General features: G+C 39.6%; 1 protein-coding gene across 6 annotated transcripts in view; it reads right to left on the bottom strand.

Annotated features, from left to right (window-relative positions):
- Positions 1-26784, bottom strand: part of LOC138759741 (transducin-like enhancer protein 1) — a 149071-nt gene that overhangs the window by 48235 nt on the left and 74052 nt on the right. For 5 of the 6 annotated variants that reach the window (XM_069930352.1, XM_069930353.1, XM_069930355.1 and 2 more), the window contains 2 exons: positions 25751-25955; positions 22748-22764 (listed from right to left, as the gene is read on the bottom strand). The exons of the other annotated variant lie outside the window; for it this stretch is intronic. In XM_069930352.1, coding sequence (XP_069786453.1) covers positions 22748-22764; positions 25751-25955 — 222 coding nt within the window. The remainder of the gene's footprint in view (positions 1-22747; positions 22765-25750; positions 25956-26784) is intronic. 6 annotated transcript variants of the gene reach the window in all.

Raw genomic sequence — 26784 nt, 5'->3', positions numbered from 1 at the left:
CATTGTATCTCAATACAAATTACAACAAACAATTCAAGTATTACAGCTGAGATGTCCACTGATCCCACAGCCTCTGCTATATCTAGAGTTCCAAAGCATTTCTAGATAACTCATGGAATTAATCAAAAAGGTAGTGTACTTGCTTCTGTAATGGTGGGATTTCAAGTGGATGCAGAAATGGATCATCCATTCAGGCTCCACATAGTTGTGAAGACTTCACCCTTGACTTTAGCAATTATTTGCTGAGCCCTGTTATCTGTGAGGATGGAGATGTTCTTTGGATCCCCTCTCCCATTAGCTGACCAGTTTGGATTTGATCTCCCCGCCTGAGGATACCATACCAGTGCCACACTGCACTTCGTCAAAGCTGAAATATGCCAACTTCACATCAACCTGGAATCAAACCATTACACACCTGGTGTGTCCTCATAAATTTTAGCAATCAAATCTAATCGACCATTTTACCCTCAACTCAGTCAAAAGTTGAATGCCGACTTGAAACATCATCACATAATTGCAGATAGTCAGTGGCTGTGCTTAACAGACCCTGGTCTCATTGGGAAATGAGCAGATCCCCAACGAAGCCAATTCTAATAATGCTTTTCTTTTGCAGAGTATTTAATTGGGATTGACATGGCACTCATTTAGTGAGCTAATTTATGGACTTTGGTCTTCCTCCCCTTCCCATTAAACTCTATGCCAGGTACAATACAAGAACAAGCTAATGAAAGGAAGGATGAAATAAAGTCTTCTACACAATTAGCTTTCTCCTTCATGTTTTTCTTTCTTGTCATAAAATTTCCTAAGTGGATCTTTACAAATGATCAAACACATCGTCTTCAAAGATTAACCTTTTTTCTATTCTTTCAAAGTAGTGGAAATCTCAGTTTTAGAATGGAGGGATGCCGATTGCACTTGATTTCTATTAGTCTTTGGTTTACCGGAAGCCATACATGGTCTTGGAAATCCAACTTTTATATTGCATAAAAATTGAGGTGCTGCAAGACTGATTAAAAATATTTTATCAATAGATTTTGTTTATGCCTTCAATTACAAGTAGCAAATCAATGAGGCTTCATTGAAATTACAAACTCAATGCCTGCAGTGGATTTATGCCCTCTGGACATTTTCAAACAAAATTCCCAAGTTGCATTCACCAAGGATTAAAGTCAACCAGTGAAGGTTTTTATTCCATCAATTTTGGTTGGTTTGAAATGCAGACTCAAGTTCAGTAAGATCAGACAATTCCATAGTCCCAAGGTTTTAGATTTCCTTGTTCTTAAGAGTACATTTAAATCAACAAATCACACCTACATTAAAACAAACATTAATTCAGAGAGGTAGAAAATGGACACAAAGAGAAAATATCATCTAAAATTTCCAATAACAATTAAACTCAAAAGAACAAAATTACATTTTGAAAGGTTACCTTTTCAGTCGACTGGCAGCATTTAAGATTCAGTGCATCATTGCAAATTTACTTAAAATTGATTGTGGTAAACTCAGTTTGAATCTACCATAACAGCACAACTTTACACCATTCAATGTATTTCAATAGCAGGGCTGATATTGAAATGTCATTTAAGCAAAAGTAATGGTAGAACAGCTCATCTCAGTTGGAAATTTTTAGATATTTTAATGTAATTGCTCAAACGTCCTTCACCTGAAGCTGTTTTGTCATGTGCAGACAAATAACAATGAGCAAATTGAGACTCAACATTGGCTTAACATTAAATTATTCACAAATAAATACTATTAATGTTCATCATGATAAAATGGTGACTATTCCAGCACAAAATCATTTTACTTCTCATTCACTTCAGGTGAGTTTATGTTGCAATTAATTGCAGAGGACAATTCCTTGGCCAAGAATTTACTGTCAGCAGCAAGCCAGGAACTACATAAAGTTAAGCCTTACTTCATGCATCCCTGGTAGGATGCCTGTATCCCTGGGTAGGAACTAGAAGAGTAGCCAACTCCATTACTCATGGGAAAGCTCCAGTGATACAAATGCCATGGCCTGGAGTGGTTCAGAACCATTCTCTCCCATAAACCAGCGGATGACTATTGAAAACCAGTGAAGACTTGGCCCCTGGCTTGGCTGGATATCAAAACTCCATTTTCCACAGTATTGTATTTAGTGAATAAGGAACTTCAATTAATTAAGGGCAATGCTATGGGTATATATAGAAAAACAATACATTTATTATTTTGTTTTGTTTCTGCAAGCAGATAAGGGCAAGGCAAATGTGGAATCCAAGTCCTGTGTCATAATGGAAACTTCAGCACATAGCAGGTACAGAAAGTGTGATCACCTAGATGGGTTTCAGCTCTAGGCTTTGGAACTTAATCAACTGTGGACAACCTCATGGATGGAGCACAGTGATAACATTTTGGGGACAATAGGTTTCAGAAGGTGCCCACATTGCAAATGAACAGAATGCAGTCAGAAAATATCTAGGTGACTATCAGGATAACAGAATGAAAACAATCAGAAGACACCTTAAAGGCTCCAACCATTATTTGAAATATTAACTGGAGAGAGGTTTCCACCGGAGTCTGCAACTAGAGCCAAGACAATAGCTGCACAGGAAAGGGCAATGTTCAAGTGAGCAATAATTATGGGGATTTCTATAGTTTAATCCTCAAAATTAGTAATTCCAAAATTACTCCAAGCCCTGTGCCAGTGAGCATAGAAATAGCACAATAGTATATGTGGCTGCAGAGATTATTCAAGGGAGAGAGTTTCAATTCCTGGGACATTGGCACCAATTCAGTTCGATTTAGCAATGGTACAAAAAAAAGGAATATAAGTAGTAAAAAAGGGCAAGGTCAATTTTATCAGGCAAAGTTATTTATTGACAGTGGACTGAAAACAGCAATTTGAAGTAAATCAATCTCGGGTCAATAGAGCAAAATTCAAGACATTTGTGGTGAACATTCCCTCAAAAGGGTGGAACTGCCAAATCTACAGTATCTGGATAATAAGATGCATGAAGGAAGGCCAGATACCATGAGATTAATACACACAATTTGAGAAGAATGTAGAAAGTAGCAAAATTAAAATAAAAAGCAAATTAGTTAAGCAAAGAGGGGGCATGAAAGAGCAAGAAGATAAGGACAGAGATTATGTGGGGAGACAGAGGAAGCTGAGAAGGCTAATGAGGTGATGCCCTCGTCTTCACAGGTGTGACAAAGCAGATTGGGTGACTGTTTTGCTGAGCATTTGCACTCTGTCCTCAGGTGCCAGCCAAGTTAATTCTTCTAGCCATTCCCACGCAGACTGGTGTCCTCATCCATTGCCAATATAAACAAAGAATACATCAGATTGTTGGGTGGCCTAAAACCCAACAGCATGAACATCAAATTTTCCATTGTTTGTAACCCCACCATAATCCTGTTCCATTATTTCCACGTCTTTTACCTATTCCCATTTTGCTATCCTTTACACCTAGTCTGCCAGTGGTCACTCCTCCCTCATGTGTCCAGAATATGAACACTTCAGGACTCATCTACCCCTTCCCCCACCTTTAAGCTTGTTATCTCTCTCCTTCCCATCATATTTATTAGAAAGGGTCTCGACACAAAACGCTAACTGTCCAATTCTCTCCATTGATGCTGCCTGACCTGTTGAGTTCCTCCTGTTTCTCTTGGTTTGATCAACATACTGTACAAGCATAGAACATAACAGCACAGAACAGGCTCTTCAGCCCACAATGTTGTACCAACTTACATAAACCTACTCCACATCAATCTAACCCTTCTCTCCCTCACAGCTCTTAACTCTCCATTTTTCTTATATCCATGGGCATCTAAAAAAAAAATTGAATGTTGTTATTGTACCAGCTACGCATTCCAGGCACTCACTACTGTATAACAATAAAACATCCCTGACGTCTCCCCATAATTTCCCTCACTCACCTGCAGTTTCTTGTGTTTCTCAATTTTTTGTAAAGTGTGGTTCAACAAAAGTGATCTGCAAACACAGGCAATGCAGATTTGTGCAAAAGTCACACAAGACCCATGATGTCTATTACATACTATTATACAGTGTGTCTGAACCCTTCTCCATTAAAAATGGCGTGAAGCAAGGCTGTGTTCTCGCACCAACCCTCTTTTCAATCTTCTTCAGCATGATGCTGAACCAAGCCATGAAAGACCCCAACAATGAAGACGCTGTTTACATCCGGTACCGCACGGATGGCAGTCTCTTCAATCTGAGGCGCCTGCAAGCTCACACCAAGACACAAGAGAAACTTGTCCGTGAACTACTCTTTGCAGATGATGCCGCTTTAGTTGCCCATTCAGAGCCAGCTCTTCAGCGCTTGACGTCCTGCTTTGCGGAAACTGCCAAAATGTTTGGCCTGGAAGTCAGCCTGAAGAAAACTGAGGTCCTCCATCAGCCAGCTCCCCACCATGACTACCAGCCCCCCCACATCTCCATCGGGCACACAAAACTCAAAACGGTCAACCAGTTTACCTATCTCGGCTGCACCATTTCATCAGATGCAAGGATCGACAATGAGATAGACAACAGACTCGCCAAGGCAAATAGCGCCTTTGGAAGACTACACAAAAGAGTCTGGAAAAACAACCAACTGAAAAACCTCACAAAGATAAGCGTATACAGAGCCGTTGTCATACCCACACTCCTGTTCGGCTCCGAATCATGGGTCCTCTACCGGCACCACCTACGGCTCCTAGAACGCTTCCACCAGCGTTGTCTCCGCTCCATCCTCAACATCCATTGGAGCGCTCACACCCCTAACGTCGAGGTACTCGAGATGGCAGAGGTCGACAGCATCGAGTCCACGCTGCTGAAGATCCAGCTGCGCTGGATGGGTCACGTCTCCAGAATGGAGGACCATCGCCTTCCCAAGATCGTATTATATGGCGAGCTCTCCACTGGCCACCGTGACAGAGGTGCACCAAAGAAAAGGTACAAGGACTGCCTAAAGAAATCTCTTGGTGCCTGCCACATTGACCACCGCCAGTGGGCTGATAACGCCTCAAACCGTGCATCTTGGCGCCTCACAGTTTGGCGGGCAGCAGCCTCCTTTGAAGAAGACCGCAGAGCCCACCTCACTAACAAAAGGCAAAGGAGGAAAAACCCAACACCCAACCCCAACCAACCAATTTTCCCTTGCAACCGCTGCAATCGTGTCTGCCTGTCCCGCATCGGACTGGTCAGCCACAAACGAGCCTGCAGCTGACGTGGACTTTTTACCCCCTCCATAAATCTTCGTCCGCGAAGCCAAGCCAAAGAAAGAAAAAAAAACAGTATAGAAACTCATCCCAACTCACCCATGCCAAATGAGACACCCAATCAAAGTTAATCCCATATCCTTTCCTATCTATGTATCTATCCAAATGTCTTTGGAACATTGCAAATTGCGTCTTATCTCTGTCACTTCCACTGGCTCATTCAATATACCCACCATTCTCACTATGCTCAATAAACCCCTCAGATACTCTAAATCTTCCCCCCCTCAAAAAAAATCTCAAACATTCTACTCTCCTATCCTAAGAAAAAGACTGATCTATCTATCTTACCGACGGTTCTTATAATTTTATAAATCTCCCGACGTTCACCCCACAGCCTCCTTCGCCACAGGTAAAATTTATCCCAGCCTATCCAGTCTCTCCTCATAACTCACACCATCCAGCCTCAGCAACACTATTTTGCATGTTTGCCAGTTTAATCAGATCCTTCTTTCATCATGGTTAGCAGAAATGTAGACAATACTCCAAATGTGGTCTCACCAATGTCTTGAACGGCTATAATACGACATCCAAACTCTTGTACTCAATGTCCTGACTAATGAAGGCAAGTTTACCATATGCCTTCTTCACCACCCTTTCATCTGTGTCGCCTCTTTCAGGAAACTATGCACCTGTATCTCAATGTCTCTCTAATACACAATAATCCCTCAGGCTGTGTTGTTCATTGTATATCCCCTGCCCTGGTTCAATTTCCTAATATATCACTTTGCTTTTTCCAAGTTAAATTCTATTAGCTGTTCCTTTGTCCACTTTTCCAATTAATTATTGCCGTCTTCACTGTCCACTCTATCAACAACTTTGGTAAGTTCAGCTAACTAACTAATTAAACCAATTGCATTCTCATCCATATTTTGTTAGTATCTATGGCAAATGACAAATGGTGGAACACCATTGGTCACCAGGCTCCAATCTTTAAAACAACCCTCCAGTACATCCTCTGACCTCTACCACCAATCCAATTTTGTATCTGCATGTCTGGAGCACCATGAATCTCACATGATTTGACCTTTTAAACCAGCCTATCATGCAGTACCTTGCCAAAGCCTATGTAGACAACATCTACTGCCCTGTTTTCATAAGTGATCTTGGTCACCTCTTCAAAAGGTTTGTGAGGCATGATTGTCACGTGCACAAAGCTATGCCGACTATCCTTAATCGATCCTTGACTCTTCAAATGCATTTAAATCATCCCTCAGGAACCATCTCTCAAAATTCCCTCCTGTAACTTCTCCCATCACTGATGTTAGGCTCAGTTGCCTGTAGTTCCCACACTTGCCCTTGCAGACTTCCTTAAATAAAGGCATTGCATTAGTCAAGTTCTAGTTTTCTGGCACCTCCCCATGGCTAATAAGGATTTATAAAATCTCTGCCAGTGCCCAGCAATTTCCTCCCTTATTTCCCACAATACCCCAGATCACACCTATACAGGCCTGAGGGATTTATCCACCTCCATGCACCACAGGAGTGCCAATGCTTTTTTGATTATGCTTCAGGTCACTGTTGCTTTCTTTCCTGAACTCACTAGCTTCCGTGCCCTTCTCCAAGATAAAAAGAAAGAACTATTCATACAAAACCTCACCGATTTCCTGTGGCTCCACACACTGAAACTCAAGGTCCACTGACAATGGATATTACTGTGCATGCCTGTGTAATTCCATGCATCATATGGACTTTGGATCCATAAGTTTAATTTTAAAAAAAACTATACAATAGTAGAATTAAGTAATACTAGTGAATAATACACAGAAGCATTGTATTCCTGACAGAATTTCAAGGCCATTAGCTCTATTGACATGTGAAACTTGAACGCCATTGGATACTAATTCTGATACCAAAGTCATCATCACAATCTTGACCGAAGATTTGATGAACTTGTCTCACTGCCGAAGCATCGTCTTGACCAAAGATTTGGTCAATCTTGACCGAAGATTTGATCAACTTGTCTCACTGCCGAAGCATTGTCTTTGCCGAAGATGTGATCAACTTGTCTCACTGTCGAAGCATTGCCTTGACCGAAGATGTGATCAACTTGTCTCACTGCCAAAGCATTGTCTTGGCCGAAGATGTGATCAACTTGTCTCACTGTCGAAGCATTGTCTTGACCGAAAATGTGATCAGCTTGTCTCACTGCCGAAGCATCGTCTGATGGAAACATTTGCCAGTTGCCTCCAAAACCAACAATTCCTAGTGGGCCTACTATTTTCGTTTAGGCTGTTCTCATGTGTATTTTTAAGTAAGGATCCACTTTGCATTTGCTGAGCAAATTGACAAATGCAGAGTTGTTCTGTTTTTGCTGTTACTTGCCAATAGGACAAGATGCAAAGATGTAGCAGGAAATGAAAAAATTGCTCTAATGGAAATGGGATCGTTAAATACAGTTCTTTCTGAATTGTGCAGAGCACCTGCACAACATTCCACCAGGAGCTTGAGAATGGGAAAAGGAAGACAGGATTTACCTAATGATGATGAAAATTATTGATGGAAAAGTTACACCATCTATGGCCAGCTGAAGATAGTGGGGAAAATTAACACTTCCATCCTCTTCTACAATGTGAAAACAAAAGCAACCCAGGGAATGAGTGAAATTCTTAATCAGAATTTATTATCATGAACAAGTCACAAAATTCATTGTTTTGCAATAGCATCACATTGAAAACATTTATATAAACCACCTCACAAAGATAATTAAAAATAATATGTGAAAAGTCAAAGTAAGGCAGTTTTGGTTCATTAATCATTCAATGGCAGCGGGGAGAAGCTGTCCTTCTGCCACTGAGTGCTCATCTTCAGGCTCCTATACCTTTATCCCCCGATGGTATCAGAGAGAAGAGGCCATGGCCTGGGTGGTGGGAGCCCTTGAGAAGAGGCTACTTTCTTACGACACCCACCTCCTCTACCCCGATGAAGGGTAGGGCCAGTGATGTCACAGGCTGAGTTAACAACCCTCTGGAGTTTTTTCTTGTCCTGAACATTGGCACCTCCATATCAGTGATGCCATAAGCCAGAATGCTCTCCATGGTATATCCTTAGAGGTTTTCAAGTCTTCAGTGAAGTACAGAATCTCCTCAAACACCTCACAAAGTCTAGCTGCTAGTGAGCCTTCTTTGTGATTGCATCAACATGGAGGTTCCAGGGCAGTTTCTCAAGAGATGTTGATACCCAGGAATTCTAAGTTCTGGTAAATCCGCGATTGGAACTGGTTAACTAATGCTGAGTGCAAGGTTGTTGGTATGATACCACTCAAAGAGCTGACCTATCTCCCTCTGTTCTTCTTTATGCCATTTGTGATTCTGCTGACCACCATAGTGTCATTGGCAAATTTGTAGATGGCATTGGAATTGTAGCTGGCTACACAGTCATGGGTGTATAATGAGTAGAGCAGTGGGCTAAGCACCACATCCTTGAGGTGCTCTTGGGTTGATCGTTTGATAGTCAGTAAGGATGCAACATTGTTTCCACTTCATACTGACTATGGTCTTCTGATGAGCAAGTCAAGGATCCAGTTGCAGAGGGGGGGTGCAGAGGCCAAAGGTTTGGAGCGTGTTGACCAGCAATGAGGGAATAATGGTGTAGAAGGCTGAGCAGCCGTGTGTACGAGTTGCAGTTTTTTAGGTAATCCAGAGCTGAGTGGAGAGCCAGTGGTATTGCATCTGCTGTGGAGCGATTGTGATGACAGGCGAATTCAGTCACTATGAATCATTAAGTTCATTTACACAATAGAAGCAGTTAAAATTATTGCTATTTCTCTGCTCGTACAAGATGATTTTGTGTGTAACACAGATAGGAGACTTTTCCCAAGCATTGATGCATCCTGTATTTTATTTTCATTCTGTTATTGCATAGTTTATATTTGCTTAAAATACTTCCATTTCCATTACTAAATTAGCCAAGGAGATTAAATGCAGTTTTCCCAACGATTGCTTAAAAATCATTTTAATGCTTATCATAGCATTACTTCCTGTCATTATGAATGGTGGCTTGAAGTCTGCATAATGGCTAATCTGGGCCCTCAAACTGACTCTCTTGCCAAGAAAATTCAAAACGAAAACCTCAAGAGGCAAATGCAAATCATCTTTTGAAAAGAAAACCCAATCGTGCATCACAAGCAAGATGGCAGGCTCCCTAATGTGAAAATAATGCCTATTATTCAGCTCTGTTTCCTCAGCTGCCAAACCAATCCCCATGGGACCAATAATTTCCAGGCTGTAAGAAATAAAGGAAGCATGTCTGAAAAACAGACCCGAAGCCCATGACAACTCATTTATCCTCACTAGCCTAAACTCAAGCATAATGTGGCTAATGCACGAATAACCACATTGTGTTGATAAATAACTTGATGTGCTGTGAATTCAAACAATTAGGTGGTCATTAAGCGCCAAATAATATTATATTATAATTTTATGCTGCACCTGGTACAAATTATGACATTTTAATTCACCTACATACTCATTATGATACACTTTATGCATGTGTGGCTAACTGCATCTTAGTGAACGAAACATAATGGGGAAAGAACAAAGTACGTTCAAGCATTAAAAAGATGTCATTTTTAAAGATGACCTCTATACACATGAGGAAAGTAATTAGCAGAGTACAAGACAAGCTAAGGATTTTCATTGGTTTATCAAGCCCACATTACAGTTTGAAAAACTGAATTTTGTTAGAATTTAAGAGAGGCAATTGTAAAATGTCATGGGCAATTTGTTATGAAGACACAAAACTATACATCTTGAACAATCGCACATTAAACTGTTTTCTCCTTAAAGAAGAAACCTGTTAATTTCCATTACTTTCTAAAATGGTAATTGACTATCCAATTTGGACAGAATATTATTTATGTCATTCAGAATTATTGGAATAAAATTGCTTGAAGCTCTTTTCTAGACGCAAAATGTGCATTTCAGGTGTGCCAATCAATCATTACTCAAGTACTAGGCAAAACCCGGACTAGCTCCCATTCCTCACTTGAATGGATAAACATGTCACTAGTATTATCCACAGTTCTGAGTGGCAGTTTTTCCCATTAGTAGAAAGGAGGAAAATGGGAAAGATGCAGATGCATATTAAGCACTGGAGCAAAGAATGGTTACAATAGCCAATAATGGAGATTGCAGGCAATGATACCCCACCAAATGCCCAACATTCTCCCCTTCTCTAGCATTTTTGCTCAGATGTACAGGGAGTGGGGAAACTGAATCTATCCAGCACACAGACAACTTAACAGAGCTTGAAGTCCAAGGAAGGTAAAAGGCCTAACTGTCATCTTCTGCTTCATCAATGCTTTCCCAGATTTGCAAGGTAAGAAATTGATTATTGGCAAGTTTACACAGTATGCAATCTAGAAAACAAGCAATAGAAGCAGAAGCCGATCATCTAGCCCTTTGAACCAGCTCTGAAATTCATCGACATCCTGGCTGATCTTCTACTTCAGTGTCAATTTCCTGGACTATCCCCATATTCTCAGATTTCCTTAACATTCAGAAATCTGTTGATCTTTGTTTTGAGTGAACTTATCACCAACCTCTACAGTCCCCTAGGGTAGAGAATTCCAAAGATTCCCTACAGTCAGAGAATAACTATTTCTCATCTCAATCCTCAGCAGCCTATCCCTTGTATCAAGACTTTGAGCCTTACTTCCAAAGGTCTCTGCTGGGGCAAACATTCCCGACACATCTAAATTATCAGACCTGTAAGAATTGTGTACGAGTACCAAGACAGGAATATCAGCATTAAGCCATTTGGCCTTTCAGCCTGCTTGACCATTCAACGGGATCATGGCCAATCATCCATTTCAGCACCCTGTTCCTGCCTTCTTCCCACATCCTTTGGTCTTTCAACATGAACAAATGAAGTCGAGTCCAAAGGCATGGCGCTCTACTATGCAGAATTAGGGCCATTGGCCCACTACATCCATGCCAACCTTTTTCCATTCTACACTAATCCCATGCCTTGCCTACTTAAATGTCTCTTAACAGTAGTGATTGAACAAGTACCAAATATCAACCACACTGTGCAAAAAAACTTCCCCTCATATTTCTTTCAAAACTCCTTTCTCTCACCTTAAATCCATGCCCTCTTATTTTTGATAGACCCACTGTAGGGAAAAAAGGTTGCTCAATCTACACCTCTTTTATTCCAGAGAAAAAAAACACAGCCTATCTATTGGTAAACTCCACCAATACAGGCAAAATCCTTGTGAATTGCTATTGCATTCCATCCAGCACACAACATTGTGGGATTTGCATCCCAGAGCCACCCCACTGGTATGTCAATATTCTCTGTCTGCTGTGGGTGATTCAATCTACATTTAAATACTACAGAAATACTGCAGGATAATCTGAGAATACGTGGCTTTCAATCAGCTAGCTTGCACGGAATTGTTTGTTGCCAACTTCTCTGCAACTTGACTTTCAAAAATCAATCTCTCGTCATAGAGCCTCTTTTTACTGGTTGTTTAGCATAGGATCATGGATCTCCTCAGGCTTTCAAAGCATAGAAATGAAGAGATGCATCCCAATATCAGGTTTTTATTTTCATAAAAATTTTGGAGAACCTGGAGGCAGCTCAATGAGAATATTCCCTTGGAAATCGAAATAGGCAATGTACTCACTGCCAATTCCTTTCCTACATTAGATCCACCATCCATCCACCCCTTTCTCTCTCTCTCAACTGCTCACTAAGAGTGCATACAAAATAATGACAGTTGCAAGACCAAGCAATCGTTAAAAGTGTTTTGGATCTTGAGTACTATTTCTTGATTGCATTTTGAAGCACAAGTTACATTTAAACCACATTGACAGATGCCATTCAGTTTCTAGGCTCATGTCCTCTCTGAAGATGAACACAGGATAAAATCTGTCCAGCCGCCTCCCCACATTGGATATGAACTGATGACCATTATTCTTCACATGTAGTCTCAGGTTAATTTGATATTCACCAACAGAACTTACTACTCTAAAAAAAATACAATGTTGCAGTAATGCCATGATCCAGCAATTTAACACAGCTGAAAAATGAGATGTATTTATTGTTTAAAAATTAACATAGCTGCCTTAGATAAAGAACATCCCAGGGTGTATGAAGAGAACAGTTTTAATGGAGAAAATCAACTTGTTTTTAAATCACCTTTCCATTTGTGAGAGCTTGTTGCAGCCAAACTGATTGTTGAATGTCCCATATTACTTTCCTGACTGCAATGCATCTTACAAGATCCTGATGGACATGTGCAAGTAGCTGCATATATAAATACACTTTTTGCTTTACTACACAATTAAATACAGTCAAATAAATTCCAAATCTCAGCAGAATTAACACACACACACACACACACACACACACACACTAAAACAAACAGTAAGCAGAAGAAAAAAAGCAAGTGAATGATATACCTACCTTTAACGGGCTGCATACCCACAGAGCTGCTGAACTTTCCCCTAACAACAACTTGGGAATGCTGATACATTTGTTTCTCTTTATTTTCACAGCATGATTTCCAAACAATGGGTGAGCAGATAATAAATACTCAAGATCTGCATGGCAACACATTCATTAAATTCACCTGAGGTAAACATAGGCATCAAGTGCTTTATTGAGTGTGAATGTTTGTCAGATCTAAACAATTAGATCATTCTGAACTTAATTAAATGTTCACTTAAGTGTTTTACCTGGATTTGTTCTGGACTTTTTAATTGCGTTCATATTTGGAGTTGTTTTTAAATTTTCCTTTTGTTTCAATTATGTTGCACATTGTATACTTGCATTGTTCAATTGTTTATACCTTAAATATTAATATATTTTTTTTTAAAGAAAGAGTTTTACCTACTACAAATGCAACAAAGTACAAGCTCCAAAAAAGCTGACTACATTGGTAAACCAATTCTGGTGAAAATTTGTGAATTCCAAATAAAATAATCTCAGGTTGGACCTCCCTGAATGGCCAATACTCCCCACTTAACCAAAGGTAAGAAATTAGTTCTGGAGCAGGGCTCAGTTTAACTTGTCAGTGAACAATAATTCCTATTTTTAATTCAAGTAATACCTATAGATGTAAGATTTGGTCACAATAAAAACTTACCCAGCTCAATCAACTCTGCACTTCACATTTAGTAACATGTCTAAACTGAGAAAGTTCTCCCACAGCATGGATAATTATCACCCAGACATGGCCATATATAAATGACCTTGGATGAAGAGGCAGAGGATGGGTCAGTAAGTTTGCGGTTGATATGAAGGGTGGAGAAGCTGTGAATAGTGTTGAAGGTGGTTGTAAATTACAAAAGCATGGAGGCAGGAGGCAGAGTTGGGCAGAAAAGTGGCAGAAGGAGTTAAATCTGGTCAAGTGTGAGGTGATGCATTTTGGAAGGACAAACCAGAAGGCTGAGTACAGGGTTAATGGTCAGATACTTAACTGTGTAGAAGGACAGAGGGACCTTGAAATCCAAATCCATACATCTCTCAAGATTGATGATCAGGTTGATAGAATAGTTAAGAAGGCTTATGGGATGCTGGGCTTCATTAGTCAGGGGATTGAGTTCAAGATAGGTGGTAGAGTAGAAAGTGCTGAAGAAACCAAAAGGTTGCAGAGAGACTTGGACAGCTTAGGAGAGTGGACAAAGTAATGGCAGATGAGATACAATGTTGAGAAATGTATGGTTGTACATTTTGGAAGAGGAAATAAATAGGCAGATTATTACTTGGATGGGGAGAAATTTCCAAATTCAGAAGTGCAAAGAGACTTGGTGGTCCTCGTGCAGAATAACCACCAGGTTGAATTGGCATTAAAGAAAGCAAAATGCTATGTTGGCATTCATTTCAAGGGGAATAGTGTATAAGAGTAAAGAGGTGTTGAGAAGGCTCTATGGGGCACTGGTGAGACCTAATTTGTGCAGTTTGGGGTCCTTTGTCTTAGAAGGGATGTAATAATGTTGAAGAGAGTACAGAGAAGATTTACTAGGATGATTCCTGGAAGGCAAGGGCTAACATATGAGGAATACTTAGCAGCTCTTGGACTGTATTCACTAGAGAATAGAAGAATGAGAGAGGATCTCATAGAAACATTTTGAATGCTGAAAGAACTGGAATAAGATGTTTCCCTTGGTGGGAACATCCAGGATAAGAGGGTCTAGTCTTAGAATTAGAAGGTACCCATTTAAACTAGGGATGAGAAGTTTCTTTAGCCAGAGGGCCGTGGATTTGTGGAATTTGTTGCCACATTCAGCTGTGGAGGCCCAATCATTGGGGGAGTTTAAGGAGGAGATTCATAGGTATCTAATTAGTCATGGTATCAAGGGATATGAGGAAAAGGCCGGAATTTGGAACTCAATGAGAGAACGGTTTAGCTCAGAGTGGAGTTGTGGAGCACACTCGATGGACCAAATGGCCTACTTCTGTTCTTTTATCTTGTGATTTTTGTGAAGTCAAGAGATCATATTGTAATGCTACAAATCTCTGGTGAGACCACATAAGAATATTGTGTTCTGTTCTGGTCACCTCATTATAGAAGGATATAGAAGCTATAGAGAGGGTGCAGAGATTTTCCAGAATGTTGCCTGGATTGGAAAACAAGTCTTATGAGGCACGGTTAACAGAGCTAGAAGGATGAGAGGTGACTGATTTGTGCTCCACAAGTTTCTGAGAATCATAGTTAAGGTAGACAGCTAGCATCATTTTGCCAGGGCAAAAATAGCAAACACCAGTGGACAAAGTGAAGGATTAAAGTTTAGGGGAGGCATTAGGGGCAAGATTTTTTAAAAAAGTTATGGGTGCCTGGTGGATGCTGAAACACTTGGGGCACTTAAAATACTGACTCAGGCACATGGATGAAATAAAAATAGAGGGTTATGAAGTAGGAAGGTTTTAGTTTTTTTTAAGGAATATATAGATCAGCACAACATCAAAGGCTGAAGGGCCTGTAGAGTGGTGTAGTGTTCTATTATCTATTTGCAGAGTAAAACCATTTACCCCCATACCAGACATTTTTATCATAATCTCTGGAATGCTGTCTCACCAGCACAGCAGATCCCACAGAGAAGACAGCACAAGGGTGTAAATGAGTCCCAAGGAATTCTCTCAACATTGATTTCAGACTGCATGAAGTCTCAACTATTAAATCAAAACATAGGCAAGGAGATCTGCTCATTCCCTCACGTACATTCATCAGGCATCACAGGCTCACAGCAAAATATCTTGTCAAGTCCTTGAGGAGAAAAGGACCATCATTCCATGTAATAACACCTATGGAGAGGAGTTTCTCTATGGAAAATAGAGGCAGCACAGTTAGTATAGTGGTGACCGGGGTTTGAATTCCACGCTGCAAGGATTTTGTACGTTCTCCCCATGTCTGCATGTGTTTCCTCTGGTTTCCTCTCACCATTCAAAAAGTACCATGGACGTAGGTCAATAGGGTCAAATTAGGGCAGCACAAGCTTGTGGGTTGAAGGGGTCTGTTACAGTTTGTATGCCTAAATTTTTTTTAAATGCAACATACTGCATATAGACAGACAGCCACACAGCAATTCAACTGCTTCAGTCAGCCATAGTCAAGGTCATAGGTAATCCAAAGATACTGTTAGGATATGAGCAAAACAGAATTGTCACAATGGCAAGTGGTGCATGAGTCTAACAGCCATTTCAGGACAATGAACAAAATCTGCTCTGACTGGGGAAATCCATTGATCGCGACTAGATTCGTAAAAGGATTCTTTCTTTGGATTCAGGGGCTACTAAAAACGACATTCCATTGGCCTCTGCTCCATTTATAAATACCCGTGAAATGGATGGGCACCTTTGAAAGAACCACATCTATATTTGAGACGAGCTTGGCTCTACTCATCATCCATCAATTTGAAAAGGGCACAAGTTCAAGTGATCATAAGGGTAAGCAATGAATCCAGTGGATAGTCTGGATATTTATTACACAGTGCTCTTTTCAAGGTACAAGGTAATGATGAGAGGAGTGTGAGCTATAACCGCATCCAAGTGATTTTGGAGAAAACTTCTTGCCCTCTAATCTTCAATTCTTCATTCAGATGTTTAAAATCAATAAATGTGATGTGGTACAATTATACAAGCTGTATTTTATTTTTCAATATTCTGCACACCAACTTCAGAGCCTATTTAAACTTAATTCCAGACATAATTTATTATAATAATAACAATTACAAAATTTGGAAATATTTTGACGTACTATTCTGTGCAAGTGCCCTCTGAGCTGGGATGAAGCAACTTCAGAGTGGCTGCTTCCAATCACCATGGGGACAGCAGAGGTTCATGATCAGCTCCACTCCTGAAAAGCCAACTTTCAAGTTGCATTCTACCCTTTTGGCCACAACCTGAGGTAGCTGGCTGTGGGACAAAGAAAAGTACTGCCTAAGCAGAAGATGCAGAAATGCTGTACTCCTGAGGAATGGCAGCACTTTCACACTTCCACAAAAGCTATTAAACAGGACCACAAATGTACAGTGGACTAGTTAATGTACATTACCATCGACACAGAATCCACAGAGCCAATAATCAAATCCCAGAGAAATGGGATTCAATGCGAGCACACTCTGTTCTTTTATCTTGTGATTTTTTTTAAGTCAAGAGATCATATTGTAATGCTACAAATCTCTGGTGAGACTCTTGAAAGCAGCAGTATTTTCTTGGGTGTCATTCACTGCTGAAGGAGGTCTCAATAGAGATCATTCTGACCCTTGATTATATTTCTGCTCCTGGGATGAAATTAGCAGAGCTCAGTCCAAAACCCCAAGGCAAGAGTACTTTTGTGGTACCTCCCAAGAAACTAAAACAGCCTATTGGCCGTTTCAAATGGTAGCTGTACCTTGGCAAAGAGGCATCTCATCTATAGAAATAAAGTTAAGTCTCTCAGCGTCTCACAACTTCGTGAGAGCCTGGAGTTGGACATTTTTTTAAATTTTTTTTTAATTTTTTATTTTTCACACCATAAATCACATTAGCCATGATATACACTATTTCTTTTTCACACATATACAGTGACTTTTTCTCCCCCCCCCTCCCTCCTCCCAAGCCACCCCCCCATCATCCATTTTAGGTATACAATCTAGGTTGCATTAAGCCAGTCAGACAATGTTGTCATTCAACAAAAATACACCAGAAATTCTACTGAGTCCATTCTTTTCTTTCCTTCTCCTTCCATCAACTTAGGTAATGTTTGTCCCCGGTAGGTTTTCGCTATTGTATTTAATGTAAGGCTCCCATACTTGTTCGAATATTTCAATATTATTTCTTAACCTATATGTTATTTTTTCTAATGGAATACATTTATTCATTTAAATTTAGTAGTTTCTTCCTTTTAATTTGGTTATGTATTCCATTAATATTTAAAGTCATATAGTTCAGCGTAGCCCTTTTATATTTTGTTTATCTTCTCTTTCCGTTTTTCCATCATTACCTTTCCTCCTTTTCCATTTCTGTTTTCTTATTTTCAACTCTCTATAAGACAACATTCCTACAACATCCAACATTTTCCTTATTCTCCTATTTATATCTTCTTTATCCCCAATCTCCCCTTCCCCTCCTGAGTTGTCCTTTATCCCTTGTCGGACAACCACATCTCCCCTCTCCATTTGGATTTGCGAATCCACTCGCAAGCGTCAACTGATTTTGCAGTGACCGCTATTTCCCCCCACCCAGCCCCCCCAAGAAAAGATTTCACTTGTCACAAAGGTCACTCTTTTAATTCCCTCCTTATTCTCTCTATTCCATTACCTTCCCTTATTAATTCTTGTCTATACTATCTATATTTTCCTCTAAGTACAGATACATTCACGTATGCACATTGTCTCTATTCACTCTTATACCTCTTTACCCGCATACATATCAATCGTGATCATTTTTACTCTCATTACCCGTCTTCATCCCTCTGTCTATTTTTGTCTTTACCCACATACATATCAATCGTGATCATTTTTACTCTCATTACCCGTCTTCCTCCCTCAGTCTATTTTTGTAATTGTTCTGCAAATTTTCGTGCTTCTTCTGGATCCGAGAATAGTCTGTTTTGTTGTCCTGGAATAAATATTTTCAATACCGCTGGATGCTTTAGTATAAATTTATACCCTTTCTTCCATAAAATCGCCTTTGCTGTATTGAACTCTTTTCTCTTCTTTAGGAGTTCAAAACTTGTATCTGGATAAATGAAGATTTTTTGCCCTTTATACTCCAGTGGTTTGTTGCCCTCTCTTACTTTTTCCATTGTCTTCTCCAGTACCTTTTCTCTTGTAGTATATCTTAGGAATTTTACTACAATAGATCTTGGTTTTTGTTGTGGTTATGGTTTAGAGGCCAATACTCTATGTGCCCTTTCTATTTCCATTTCTTGCTGTAGTTCTGGACATCCTAGGGTCTTAGGGATCCACTCTTTTATAAACTCCCTCATATTCTTGCCTTCTTCATCTTCCTTAAGGCCCACTATCTTTATGTTATTTCTTCTGTTATAATTTTCCATTGTATCTATTTTTTGAGCTAGTAGTTCTTGTGTCTCTTTAGTTTTTTTATTAGATTCCTCCAATTTCTTTTTTAAGTCTTCTACCTCCATTTCTGCTGCTACTGCCCGCTCTTCCATCTTGTCCATTTTCTTTCCCATTTCTGGTAAGGTCATATCTATTTTATTCATTTTCTCTTCTGTGTTGTTTATTCTTTTTCTTAAATCATTAAATTCCTGTGTTTGCCATTCTTTAAATGACTCCATGTATCCCTTAATAAGAGAAAGTACCTCCTTTATCTTGCCTTTCTTTTCTTCTTCTATTTCACTGTACTCTTCCTCTTCTTCTTCCTCTGGGTTGGCCATCTGTTGTTTCTTTGTTGCCCTTTCCTTCTCTTCTTTCTTGTTTCTATTGTCTTCTGTGGTCTCTTCTTGCTGCAGGTGTTCTGCAGCTGTCGTTGCCGGCTGTGGAGATCGACTCCCCAGCTGGTCCCCCCTCCCGTCGGTGTATGCGCATGCACGGTTGCGCACTTTTACTCGGCTCAGCGAGCCATTTTTGTAGTCCATTATTTACCGACCTGAGGGAGCGGGTTTCTCTCTCCGCAGCGGGCCTCTTCGGACAGGTAAGGCCTTCACCTTTTTCCTCCGTTGTCTTCTCTTCCTCTCTTCTTACCGTTGATTTTGATTTTTCTTTTTTTGTCGCCATCTTCTTTCCACCTTTATACTCACTTTTCTGTAACTTTTATTTCTGTGCCTTTGTGTTTTCCTTTGTTTTTCCCGACTTTTCTGGAGAGGGCTGGAGTTCACCGTCCGGCCACTACTCCATCACGTGACTCCTCCGAGTTGGACATTTTGATGCAAACAGTATTTTGCATATTCAGTCAGAATCATCTGTCAACTATCTCAATAAACCATGTGTCAGCCTTCTCATGAATGGTCCCCACCCCAATCACTGTCTTCACCAGACCTCAGGAGACAAGAGACTAGAAGAGATGCAAACACTGGATATAGGAGCAATAAACAAGTTGATGGAGGAACTTCTTAATGAGTCAGATAGTATCTGTGGAGGTAAAGGGAATGACATTTCAGGTCAAGACCCTTCTTCAAGAAGGAATGTTGAGAGAATATGGCCAGTTAATGCTGGGTGGGGAGAGGGGAAGGACTGCATTTATTCACTGTCGGGGGTGGGGGAGGGAAGCAAATGGCTGTGTATAAGCAGGGGTGCATCCTCAGCTGTTAACTGGGCTGGCCTTGGGAGGGTGAAGCTCTGAGCAAGGCGATGGGGTTAACGGCACTGCAATCCCTCGGGATCGGGGTGGAACTTTAAGGGGTGACCTCTGGGTGGGGGGGGGGGGGAAATGGCAGCACAGTTGGCATATCAGTTAGTACAATGCTAGTGATCAGGACCGGACCAGAGTTTGAATCCCACACTGTCTATATAAAGAGTTTGTACGTTCTCCTTGCATCTTCGTGGGTTTTCTCTGGGGGCTCCAGTTTCCTTCCACTGTTCAAGATATACCGGGGATGTAGGTTAATAGGGTGTAAATTGGGCAGCACAGACTCATGGACTGAAATGGCCTGTTATTGTTCTAGCACTGTTGGCCCTTCTGTTCCTGCTCATCACTCTCCACCAGCTGACTCCACCTTCATGCTCCGCTACCCTATTTGGCTCCATCATCCTTTTGTCTCTTTTTCCCCTGCTTGTCTACCCCTACTAACTTAGCGCCATCACCCAACTTTGTCCCACTTAACTCCCTCGACCCATCATTCTTCTCTTCTTTGGTCCACTTATCCCCTTACGTGCCCCTGTCTCACCTTTAACTCACTCCCTCTGCTTTTCATGCAGCTATATTGTCTTTCCACATTCAATTTTGAAGGATCCCGACCCAAAATGTAAACCTTCGTTTATTTCCCTCCACAGAAGCTGCCTGACCCACTGAGTTTCTCCACCCACTTTTTTTTGATTCATCAGGACTCAAGTGGAGACCTCCAGGGTACAATCAATTTTGCTTCATCTACCCCATCCCTTTTGTGCACTGTGTCCTTTGACCCATGCTTTCTATTCTCAGGGTTTCAGTATTTATGAGCGAATATTTAATTGGAATCAAGCAGAATAAAGCAGCATGTTCATTCTTCAATTTTAGCAGTTGAGCTGGAGATGAGAATTGTGATTGCATTTCTGGAATATGCAAGGCAGAGGAATTCATGGCCCTTTTGGAGAAATTGGCCAGCACAGACACAGATATATGTAGTTGGAAAATAATGATTTACAGATTGATGAAGGCACAAGAGATGGGTACACATGGAAACTGATAACTTCTCCTGGTACAGCTGCAGATGGTTTTTGTGACTTCAACTTAAAAGACAAAGGCAGCAATTTTTAAAATCAGTCCATTTAGGAAACTGGTGCCCAACTGAATCTGTGATTATGGTGAGATGTGTTCAAGTGTGGGAATGAATTGCAGTTGAAGTCTAGAAATTTGAGGAGCATCAGAGCTCTCATCTCAACCTATCTCTTGAAGCCATGATAGAGTTTATGGCATTGCTCCATGTTAGCCAGAGCGGTGTTCCAGGAGTTTAGCTTAGCCATCATATCCCACAGGCTTCTTCCTGGTGCTTGTCGGATGCCTGGCATTCACTGGTGTGAATTTCATCTTCCAGGACATGCAAAGCAATAAGGATTAGAGCACACTCTATCCTCTCTCCTGTGTTTTTGTCAGTCATGGTGGTCATCAAATTAAAGCAGAAAAGTTGTTAACACATAGAACATGTCTTCCATCGAAGCAGCACTTGACTTAGTTCTGGAAGATGCATGAAGTTTAAGCAGGAGCTATCAGGACCCAGTTCCTCTTGTACGGAAGTCTTGCCAGAAAATAAAAGTACTTGCTTTGATGGACAAGAAATGTGAATTTATAACTAGAATCTTAACGTGACAAAATGTTTCATAATGGATGCACCATAGAATGACGGTTTGGTTTTTTTTAAACTCAAAAGGATAATAAATTTCTTGATGTAATTAGTTGTTTTTGGATGTGGAAAATTATCTAGAATGCAAACTGAATCGACGATCTCAGATGGTGCTACTTCATGAATTATTCAGCAAAAACATGTACTGACAACACCAAAATCCTCTTATACAAGAGTGCATATGTATGGCTTTTGATTTGTGTCTTCAGATCTAAACTTGCTGCTGAAGTTTCAAGATTCCAAAACAAGCATGGGGTTTTTATAATCCCACAATTCAAATCTGCTCAAGATAGGCCAAGAACAACCAAAATGGTGATAAGAGACAAATGTATTTGAATTTGCAATAACACAAATGGTGAAGCTTTAGATTTGACATCCTATTTTGCCAGCATGTTAAACCTTCAGGAAATGATGCTCGGAAAGTAAGTGTTTTTGATCAACATTTTACACTGAAAATGCCCAGTTATTGATGTAACACCAACTTTTCAAAACTGCTGCAAAAGAGTGATCCAGAGAGCAAATACACCACCAATTGTGTCATTGCGTATTTTTAAATTATGCATTTAGTTTCAAAATTAAAAGAGATTTGTAGTTGGAAAAATAATGCTCACTGAAGTTTTTAAAAACCTGGTCATGAGTTCGTACATCTTTCCAAATAACAACCCAACAGAACAGCGATACAACACCCACGACTTTATGCAGCTTAAAGCAAATTCTTCTTCCCAGAAGTTTTCAATGATAACTAATGATCATGTAATGACCAGGTAGTCAATTTGAGGCACTTAATTACCCAGTATAATTCAGAAAGCAATGAGATTCAAAGTATAGAAAGAGCGCAAATATCCTCCTGTGGTATTTTGAAGATAAAATGTAAAATCTATTCCAATATTTAATAGTCATATAGAAATAGTACTAAATATTTTATTGGCAGGCAGGTTATAGGAAAATAAAGAACTCACGTTTTCATGTCCATTTGAAAAAAAATATTGTCTTACTACCTCCATATTTTAAATATGATAAGATGGTGGAAGTGGGATATTTGTTAATACTTACTGTGCCTGGGTCCCTCTCTGTTTCCACAGTAATCACAAAATGCAAAGATATGGTGGTTCAGATACAAAGGCAAAAAAAGAAACAAAGAAAAAAGAAATTAGAACACAAGCAGGCAGATGCTTTCACAACAGCTTTTATTCTTCATTTCATTGCACATTCCTAATACATTTCTTTTTAAAAAGTTCCACTTTAACATTTTTCAGTATAGCAGTTCTTTGCATACAACCCCTGGCCTCAGAACCACTGACAGCATAAATTACTGCTGGGTTATTAAATTAAAATGGCAACAAGAGAATTATTTGACAAGTGCAATTCTTAGTCATTAAATTATATGGATTCACAGCACATTGATTCTCAATACAGATTTGTTTTCATAAGAGAGAAATCTGTTGAATTTAAGAGAACAAAATTATTTGACACGATTACAAACTGAAAACCTAGGAACATCAAGTACTTTTTTTTTCCTTGCTCAGTACACATTTCAAAAAGATAACCATTATAGACAGAAAGATGAATAGAGCAAGAATATGAACAGCTCCCTTCTGCTTCTTGCCAGTGTAACAATCAACAAAACAAATAGGTGAAATGAGGAAAAGTGCACAGAGGAACCCTCTAAATAAAGCTCCAGACCAATTCTGTTTCAGCTCAAACAGAATTTTTCTTGCATTAACACCATCCAGATTTCTAGGTCCACTCCATCTTAAATGCCACTATGTGACTAATCTTTTGTTTCTTGACATTTAATGGTTTTTTTTTTAAATAGACTGGGAAATGGAAAGAGATAAAAATTGAGGTTGGTGCATGTTTTAATTTAGATTAGTGGAGAGAACAAATATTTATTTGGTCCATGGCTTTCCTCACACCACTCCAGCTGCTCTTCAGTTTTCATTAATAATAGAAATTATATTTTCATGATGAAAATTACACCAATATCATCACTCCATCTGCAAGAACGGTAAAAAATTTGAAAGCATAATTCAACAATTCTCAACAGCATAGAGTTAAAAAAAATCAAATTTAGATACTTTTTTTAAATTAAAAAACAAGGGGAGCAGGGGAGACAAAAAGGACAAAAAAGATAGAGTGCAGTTTTCAGTGTTTGGCTGTGCTGAATAATGGTTACAAAAAGGACTTAACTTTATGTACGCATGATGTATGGCAATACAAGCAGAAAATGTATTGTCATCAGATACTTGGACCATGCACAAATCTTTACTAATTTAGTCAAAACACGTGTCCATTTAGTTTTTATCTTGACTATTTTTGACCTAAACAGTCAGAAAACTGACCTAATATTTAGGTAGAGCAAAACTCTTGCATCTGGCAAAGCCACTGAAAATTTTAGATTACCATTTAATTCAATTTTTAAAAACATATCATTGGTGCTGTAACTGATGGAGCTTCCTAAAGGAAAAGGAAACCAAAGTATATTGCACTTCAAATTGCCAAGTTCATTTTTTTTTTTTTAAATATAGTCAACAGGTTCTGGAAAGTTTGCATAGATATGTGGTGAAAAAGATGCACTATAATTTGCTGTACTCAGGAGTATATGTTTATGCATCATGTTAATTAAGTTGTAACATTTGAACCTTGTTCCTCAAGAGAAGCAAGATTGTCTGGTAGCAAAAAACTGCCTGGGGCAAGTATGAAATTCTATATTGTTTTTGTGAAATCATTTTCATACAAGAGGGGAGGAGAAGGAGGGAAAAAAAATCAGAATGGTAACCCATTGTCTGGAGTTAGAATGTGCACATAATTTGGACAATTTATTAAACAAAAAGCTAAAAATAAACAATCAGATTAATTTGATATGGCCATGGGTGCAAATGAGGAGCCAAAGTTACTTACAATTCACAATCCAATCAAAAGCAGTCACTTAAGGCAAAGGTTCTTTCCATGAGCTAACAATACATTTAGATTAAGACACCTATAAGTCACTTCAATTTTTAAAAAATTGTTGAATACAAAAGTGCCTCGGTCTCACCCGTTTTAAATTTGTTTTAAAAGTTCTGAATGCAAATGTGACAATTGGAAATGGAAAAAAAGAGCAGTGCAACTGACTCCTTAACCCAAAAATACAATTAGGGATGAAGATGGTGCAATGACCAGTTCTCACCAGAATAGGTCTACTGAAAAAAAATTGCAAATGTTGCAGGAAGTAGAGAGAATAAACAATCAACTGGCTTAGATAGACTAATTTCATAGACATGTATTAATTAACTTGAGGACAATTACAACAGCATAAAAGCAAGCAACCTTGTATTATTCCCATATAAACCATACATCATTAATCGCTGCTGCATTGTTTCTCAAAACATGCCTTCCCCCAGGTGAAACAGTTTTTAATGAAGCAGCTGTATGGTAATAATGTAGTGAGGGGATTGGCACATTTCCATTCTACATCACTTTATTTACTCTGGTATCCAATTTGCATTTGGACTCGAGCCTTTGTCTTGCCACTTGAAACACGTTGACAAATGCACAGTAGCAACCAAGAAACTAGAGATCAGTCCACAGACTGTAAACATTACAAATTAATTGACACAAATGCTGTGGAATGCAATCCTCTTGGCCCATGTAATTACAACATTAGCTGCATTAAAATGGGACAACACTCATTATATTAAAACTAAGTTTAGAGCGTGGCCTAACAGCATGTCCTTGCCCCTTGAATTCCCACTTAATAATGGATTTTACATGCAAAGGTTTTTTTTTAAATGGGTATAATACTTCTATGTAAAAGTTGTGCTGAACATTTTAATGGTCAGCCAACAAAGAATATACATTTATAATGTGGATCAAACAGAAAACAACAAAAAATTCTGCAGAAAATAATGGGTTCAGTTTTACAGAGATTAAATTTAAACTGATTGTTTGGGCAATTGCTTAATACATTTTTTTGCATCATTTTAATGATCTTGAAAACTGTACATACATAAAATTTAACTACGACAGAACTGAAGTTCACAAAACATTTTCAATCAGGCCTGCCTTGCTTCTCACCTCTGTGGTGATCCGATTCATGATGCTTCTTATCTTCTTTAATGGAAAGGTGGGATTGTCCACCCAAAGCACTTGACAGAGCCAGAAGCCCTGCGCTGCTACCAAGTGAGGGGATTGATGGAGGCTGGAGTCCTGAGGGATGAGGGGTGAGAGGTACTGGCGGTCCATGACCATGGGAGAGATGCTGAGCTTGAAGTTGTTGTTGCTGTCCATATTAGTATCACCACGAGTGGACCAATAAAATACAAGAAAAATGTAGTTATTTCAGAAAGAAATTCCAATGGAAAGTCAACATTTTTTAACAGTGAATAGAAAATATCAATTTTATCTCCTTGGTTTCAATGAACACACATTAGTGGGAAGCAATTGTGGAAAAAAACTGATTTACTTGCAGTCACTTAGATGTCATTGAACATTAGATGCAAACTCTTTACAACTCTTCCTTGTCAGTTATGAAACTATATGCTTTCTTTAAAAAGTTGCCAATGCAGAAGTTCACATTTTCTCACATCTCACGCCAGAAGGCTAAACTAATCTGTCATCTTGTACTGCTAACAAATTGCATGATGTAGGATAACACTCTCAACAATTCACCAGATCAAATAAACTCTCGCCTCCAGTGACTTTCTGAAGCAGAATCCTAATCAAAAGGAGAGGAAAAAAGTGGAAGAAATGAAAGCAGAAGGAGTCTTTGGCTTGGCTTCGCGGACGAAGATTTATGGAGGGGGTAAAAAGTCCACGTCAGCTGCAGACTCGTTTGTGGCTGACAAGTCCGATGCGGGACAGGCAGACATGATTGCAGCGGTTGCAGGGGAAAATTGGTTGGTTGGGGATGGGTGTTGGGTTTTTCCTCCTTTGCCTTTTGTCAGTGAGGTAGGCTCTGCGGTCTTCTTCAAAGGAGGTTGCTGCCCGCCAAACTGTGAGGCGCCAAGATGCACGGTTTGAGGCGATATCAGCCCACTGGCGGTGGTCAATGTGGCAGGCACCAAGAGATTTCTTTAGGCAGTCCTTGTACCTTTTCTTTGGTGCACCTC

The sequence above is a fragment of the Narcine bancroftii genome, chromosome 1 (assembly GCF_036971445.1).
Source record: "Narcine bancroftii isolate sNarBan1 chromosome 1, sNarBan1.hap1, whole genome shotgun sequence".
Taxonomy (NCBI): Eukaryota; Metazoa; Chordata; class Chondrichthyes; order Torpediniformes; family Narcinidae; genus Narcine; species Narcine bancroftii.
The sequence above is the reverse complement of the archived record's forward strand: the minus strand, read 5'-3'. Positions and strand labels throughout refer to the sequence as shown.